General features: G+C 35.7%; 1 protein-coding gene across 1 annotated transcript in view; it reads left to right on the top strand.

Annotated features, from left to right (window-relative positions):
• The window catches only part of LOC107692300 (netrin receptor UNC5D-like), a 231,266-nt gene that overhangs the window by 170,780 nt on the left and 53,105 nt on the right, over positions 1-7,381 (top strand). Inside the window, exons 3-4 of the mRNA XM_016491285.1 lie at positions 5,402-5,545; positions 6,406-6,509. Coding sequence (XP_016346771.1) covers positions 5,402-5,545; positions 6,406-6,509 — 248 coding nt within the window. The remainder of the gene's footprint in view (positions 1-5,401; positions 5,546-6,405; positions 6,510-7,381) is intronic.

Below are 7,381 nucleotides of genomic sequence, written 5' to 3'. Positions count from 1 at the left end.
ATATATGTGTTTATTTATTTATTTATTTTTTTAGAACAATGAAATTGACAAACATTTCCGTCATTATTAGATGTTATTCTACAAATTATTCTAGCAATTTAAACCAGAAGTTCCTAGTAAAGTAATAAAATGTTATTGTCCCTTTTTTATTTATTTATTTACTCCAATTTGCCATTTGGGCTTTAGTAACTACACCATCTGATTTATTTTTTATTATAGAATATTAAATGTTGTACCAGTGCCTATTTGTTTTGAATACCTTGTCATAGCTTGTATTTTATTATTCTGAAAATATTTTGATAATTTATTAGATAAAGAATACAGTAATACTGTGAAATATTATTTCAATTTAAAATACCAGTTTTCTATTTTAATATATTATAAAAAGTAATCTGTTCTTGAAATGGTGAAGCTGAATTTTCAGCAGCCATTACTCCAGTCTTCAGTACATGTCACATGATCCTTCAGAAATCGTTCTAAAATGCTGATTTGCTGCTCAAGAAGCATTTATTATTAATATTCATTTCTTTATTTAACCAGGTTAAAAACTCATTGAGATTAACATCTCTTTTGCAAGAGTGACCTGGCCAAGAAAGCAGCAACAAATAACATAGTATATACAAGTTTACATCATAACACAAAACACAAATCAAAGATCACTACAACAATTCACCAAAAGATAAAACACACAGCTTGTTAAAAGTAGCTTAAATGCATGTAATGATGGAAACACAGTCAGCTTTAGAATGTTTTGTAGATTATTCCAAGCCAAAGTAGCATTATATCCAAAACCCTTTTTCCCTAGCTCTGTTCGAACCTGAGGGACTTTAAAATATAACAGATCGTTTGAACGTAGTTTGTAGCATACCTTTGATTTAAAAAAAACTCAGAGACAGATAAGATGGAGTTAGATCACAAATAGACTTATAAATAAAACAATACCATTTCAAACTTCTTTGGGTCTATGAACATTAAAAACAGTGTTGTGCTGATTAATATTTTTGTGGAAAACATGATGCTTTTTTCAGGATTCTTTGAATAGGAAGTTCATACTTTATTTGTAAGAGAAATCTGTCATTATTGTCACTTTTGATCAATTTAATGTATCCTTACTGAATAAAAGGACTAATAGCAGCATTCACATTGCATTTACAGCTCAAGTGATTGGCTCAAAACATCCTGACAGCAGAACTGAGAGACCATGAGCAAAGATGGTTGAGCATTGCCAACTGCCAATGAGAAATGAACAGACATTTTTCTCCTGGTATTAAAGACCTCCTTGATTTGCACAGGTTATTGTGCCAAGTCATTTAGAGGTCTCACTTTCAGTATGTATAATCCTAAGTGCAGCTCTACAAGTATTTTCATTTCGTATTATCCACAGGAGCCTTCATTGCAGGCCGTATATTCAACACTGTCGCATTATCCTATGAATATACATCTTTTTTATGTTATTTTGTTATCTTTATTTTTTTAATGAGTTAAAAATGGTCCTTATCAAACTTGATTGACCTGGCAATAAAATTATTCACATTTAAATGAATGTGTGTATGTATATATGTAATATATACAATATATAACAACATAGTTGAGCAGAAAACATCCAAAAATCTCTTACTATCATAATTTCCAAAAAACATTGAACATTAACAGCACTGGAGCGCTGACATTGCATAAGCCTGACTGCTTGTCGAACATAATGTTTTAAATATTGCATGACAAATCAAATAAGACGTTCCCAGTGATGCATGTAATCACGAGAAGCAGAATTCCACTTAGAACGAGCACGGGATGTGAAAAAGCTCCATTCCTGATAGATGCACAGACGTTTCAGCAGTTCATAGTTGGCACAGAGCTTGGCGCAAGTTCAGGAATACAAGATGTCTGTGTGTTTACATGCACAATATGAAAAGAATAACCAAAACTCTCAGAAGAAGCCAAGTGTGTATTAGAGCTACTCCAGAGAGGAATACAACAAGGTATTGGAAGCACTATAGATGTGTATCTGGGCTTCGTAGTTAATCCATGGCCTCAAGGTCTTTGAGAGCCAAAACAGGATGTCGCATTAGGTTGGTTTGTGGGAGATTTTCTTCTATCTACTCTAATGGATGCATCAGAAACAATGGGCTTACTATTGCATATGGGTCTATGTGCTTCCTGTAAGGCCACACACAACACTGGCATCAACTTCAGCGTTCTCCATATGCCACACATTCATAATCGTTAGTCATGCTTTACTGTTTTCTGCTTTCCTTTGTCTGTACACACACACTCTGTCTCTGTCTGGGGCCTGAAATGATGATTTATATGGTTTATTTAAAGTCAACGGTGCCTCCAGTGAAACAGTTTCCTCCATGGCAGCACTTTGTCCGAGCAGTCACACTCAAGCTTCTTGTCATTTAGTTCCAAACGTGGCTTGAGCGTCTCGATTCCTCTGAGTATCTGTGGACAAGCGCTGGAAGGTTCCAGTTTCTTGGCTGCATCCCCAGAGGCGGAATTGGATGCGACAGAATCTGTATCTGAGGTGGTGTGTACATATCTTCTACCAGTTTTCTATTTTAATATATTATAAAAAGTAATCTGTTCTTGAAATGGTGAAGCTGAATTTTCAGCAGCCATTACTCCAGTCTTCAGTACATGTCACATGATCCTTCAGAAATCGTTCTAAAATGCTGATTTGCTGCTCAAGAAGCATTTATTATTAATATTCATTTCTTTATTTAACCAGGTTAAAAACTCATTGAGATTAACATCTCTTTTGCAAGAGTGACCTGGCCAAGAAAGCAGCAACAAATAACATAGTATATACAAGTTTACATCATAACACAAAACACAAATCAAAGATCACTACAACAATTCACCAAAAGATAAAACACACAGCTTGTTAAAAGTAGCTTAAATGCATGTAATGATGGAAACACAGTCAGCTTTAGAATGTTTTGTAGATTATTCCAAGCCAAAGTAGCATTATATCCAAAACCCTTTTTCCCTAGCTCTGTTCGAACCTGAGGGACTTTAAAATATAACAGATCGTTTGAACGTAGTTTGTAGCATACCTTTGATTTAAAAAAAACTCAGAGACAGATAAGATGGAGTTAGATCACAAATAGACTTATAAATAAAACAATACCATTTCAAACTTCTTTGGGTCTATGAACATTAAAAACAGTGTTGTGCTGATTAATATTTTTGTGGAAAACATGATGCTTTTTTCAGGATTCTTTGAATAGGAAGTTCATACTTTATTTGTAAGAGAAATCTGTCATTATTGTCACTTTTGATCAATTTAATGTATCCTTACTGAATAAAAGGACTAATAGCAGCATTCACATTGCATTTACAGCTCAAGTGATTGGCTCAAAACATCCTGACAGCAGAACTGAGAGACCATGAGCAAAGATGGTTGAGCATTGCCAACTGCCAATGAGAAATGAACAGACATTTTTCTCCTGGTATTAAAGACCTCCTTGATTTGCACAGGTTATTGTGCCAAGTCATTTAGAGGTCTCACTTTCAGTATGTATAATCCTAAGTGCAGCTCTACAAGTATTTTCATTTCGTATTATCCACAGGAGCCTTCATTGCAGGCCGTATATTCAACACTGTCGCATTATCCTATGAATATACATCTTTTTTATGTTATTTTGTTATCTTTATTTTTTTAATGAGTTAAAAATGGTCCTTATCAAACTTGATTGACCTGGCAATAAAATTATTCACATTTAAAATTATTATCAAATTATTATTTTTAAACCTTTTTTTTTTTTTTTAATCGGGCGGGTTTTAGTGAGCTTTTGGGCTGGAAACCGCCCACCCGATCTGGCAATACTGTCTGCCTCTGCCAACACCGCTGCTGCTGCTGTCTTTTCTCTTCCTTTTGGCACAGGAATCATAGTTTCTTTTCTGTCAGTCTTGTTCTGTTCCCCACAGGCCTGTCTGAAAGATAATCATTCAGATTTAAAGGATTATAGATGCTTAGAGTCCTGACCTGACTCAGTCTCCCGTTATTTAGCAATACCCTTTTCATTTTCCTTTCAAATTCTCTCTGTCTCTCTCTCCCTCTCTCTGCTCATATCTCACAGCCAAGCGTGCTTCTCGGACTGAGCAATTTCAAATTGATTTTCCATTGCTTACCTTAATATCATTAAAGATGAGTCTCATTTTCTCTCAGCAGAGCAAATACACCCACAGAGACCCACACGGAGGCTCGCATTAACGCTGCCGTCTGCGACAGAGTTTCATAGTCGTAATTCTCCCTCCGCTCACCCTTAACATAATTGTGTCTCTAATTCACAGAATGGTTTCATTTAAAATGTTTTCACTTTTGTAACCATTAACTCGCTCTCATATATCGGGTCTCTTTATTGCGGTGCGCGTTTTGACTCGACACTCACCGTTGCCCTGGCTTGTATACTTTGGTTGCATTTTGCAAAGCTTTCTGGGCATTGACTGTGAGAAGAGTGTAATCCACCACCTCAAACACTTCCTGCATAATGTAATGTTTGGTCGGCACGACAACAGTACTAACATTAGGCTTATGACAGGAAGAATACATTATAGAGCAGTCTGGGAAGAGAGTAGCATGGTTAAAGAGGAGCCTGGGGAACGTTTTTAAAAGTCTCTACAGGAAGATGTGCATTATTATAATTCCCATAATCCTGCTTTCTGACTCATACCATTTACGCTCTTTAATCTGTTACCTGGTCGTGGTTCTTGCAAGAACCACAAGGGTTTGGAGAGTTTATTAAACACAAACTAGACCCAAATGGTCTTATGCAATATTGGAATTAAATGATCATTAGAGCATTACGATAGATGTGTGGTAAAAGCAGGGCTGTTTATTTCGAACCCTCTGAGGGAATATGGCTTAACTGGCTTTTAATTTTAGTGTCTGCTATTTGTTTAACTCCATTCAAAGCTACTTTGAAACTTTTCATGCTGTAAGATTTGCATAGCTTAGAGTTCAATTACATTTAAGGTCTTTTTAAATATATAACTATTTGATGACTTATTTCTTTCAGTCAGTCAGAGCAGTATGTATGTAGTGTATCAGGGACCAAAAATCTCATTGGGAATCTCAATTAGAGTGACTATTAAATGTGCACAGAAAAAAATGTACACTTAATACACAAATAAAACTAGAAAATATGTCAAATTCTATTGCCGAGTCAAAAATAGGGATGAACAACAGTTTAACTAAATATTTTGAAGTAACTCATTACTGGGAAAGCTGCATTGTTTTGGAAACAGCTGAGCTGCTGCAAAATGCAGTTAAGTTCAAAGCATCACTACCTTTAGTTAGTACTGATTTTCAAAAACTGTAGCCATAAAACTGTACACATAAAATGTGTATCGTGTCTCTTTTTCATTCTTAGCCCTTCCATTTTTCGTTTCCGTGCAGGGCTGAAGATCCGTGAAGTGATGATAAATGTGTCCAGACAGCAGGTGGAGGACTTCCACGGACCAGAGGACTACTGGTGCCTGTGTGTTGCCTGGAGTCATCTGGGCACCTCCAAGAGTCGCAAAGCCACCGTCCGCATTGCATGTCAGTATAATCATAGCCCATTTTTTTCAAAAATAACTTTCCACTTTGGAATTCTTACAGTTTTTTCTAATAATATTTATACGAAATGGCTGTTTTTTTATTGTTTTTTTACAGCACCAAATGGAATTGCAAAAATACTGTAAATTACTTTCCAAATGGGTTTCCCTAACTCTTGTGCCTTGTGTTACTGCAAAGATTAAACCAGCATTATTTTATTATTATTTATATACAATTATGGTAATAAAAACAGAAAAAAGTCGGCACTCCTAGCCTTTAAAAATACAAAATTTTAATAACAGACTATCACACAGGTGACGTTTCGAGCACCCAGGCTCGTCATCAGTCAATACAATTATGGTATTCATATTTTGAATTAGCTTTTTTATTTTAATTTTAATTTAAATTTGTGAAATATTTTTAGTTTTCGTTTGTATAACATTTTAAATTTATATTTATTTTATTTCAGTTTTATTTCAATTACCTTTTTAATTTATTTAAATTTTTTTATTTTTAGGTTTAGTTTTAATTAATAACACTGGATAGTACCACCCTTAAATAATGGCATTATTTGAACCCCATTAGCTGATGACATTAGTTGACCTGCAAGAGAATTTTACTGTAGAAGCCATTTTATGCTAATGCCGGTAGTGAGACTCTAGAATTGTTTGCATTAACATTCATATATGGAATATCAGTTCAGACCTTACTTTTAGTTGCACTGAAAGGTAGAATATGCTAATATTGAATACACACATCACATTTAAATCATCATTCAAATTGTTTGAACAAAAAATATCTACTTGATTTAGCTAATAACGTAGCAGCTACATGCTACCAGTGTTCTTTTGGTTTCCATATAGACCTAAGGAAAAATTTCGAACAGGAGCCGCAGGGTATGGAAGTGCCGATCAACGGCATGATCGTTCTCCACTGCCGCCCACCCGAGGGAGTGCCTGCAGCTGAGGTGAGTGCGCCATATCGCCCTCTACCTGTCTGGATGTGTGAGTGTTCATTCTATTGAACAGAATTTAAAAGAGACAAATCAATCAGTCGATGTTGACATTCAGTGCACTGTTTGTATCTTGCCTTATAGGCATTTGATGAGCATGCTTTCCCTCGAATTAGGGATGAGTGGGGTTGTTTTTGCGAGCGAGCACCGGTGTGTGCATTATGATTATCGTAGTCAGGGTTCTGGAACGGTGATATATTCAAAAGTGCATTTGCATGCTCGCCGCAGGATTTGCAGTGCATTTACATGTTTCTGTTGATTTTTCAGGGCTTTTTTTTTAACCAAGCACCTTCTCATTACATTAACTTAGGGGATGCTTTGTGTTTCTTTTAAGAACTTTCTCCTTTCCTTCTATATTTCTTTCCTTATATATGTCCTGAATAATATGTGCTTTTCGAAACAAGAACTGCCCCATCATGTTGCTCAGTTCCAGCAAGAGATAAAAGATTTAGCTCAAATGGACAGTTTGTGTTACTGTAGGCCCCTCGTCTTCCACTTGCTGGGTCACTCGCAAGGCCTTTTGTTTTATATGCATGAATGCCAGTTCAGAGAAGAACACAGACTTTGAATAATGCAGAGCAAATCCCATCCTAACCCTCTGAACTGCTGTCCACTGTCCTAAGAAAACTCATTCTCCTGGGAATAGGATGAAGCAGCAGTTTGTCTATCTATCTATCTATCTATCTATCTATCTATCTATCTATCTATCTATCTATCTATCTATCTTCTTGTCTCTGTTTTTGTTGTAACTTTGGAATCTGCATTCTAGTTTGCAGCAAGAAGTGATACTGAATTTTGCAGAGGCGGACAGTAACTAAGTACATTTA

Source organism: Sinocyclocheilus anshuiensis, unplaced genomic scaffold (genome assembly GCF_001515605.1).
Source record: "Sinocyclocheilus anshuiensis isolate Anshui unplaced genomic scaffold, SAMN03320099.WGS_v1.1 scaffold478, whole genome shotgun sequence".
In the NCBI taxonomy this organism is placed as follows: Eukaryota; Metazoa; Chordata; class Actinopteri; order Cypriniformes; family Cyprinidae; genus Sinocyclocheilus; species Sinocyclocheilus anshuiensis.
The sequence above is the reverse complement of the archived record's forward strand: the minus strand, read 5'-3'. Positions and strand labels throughout refer to the sequence as shown.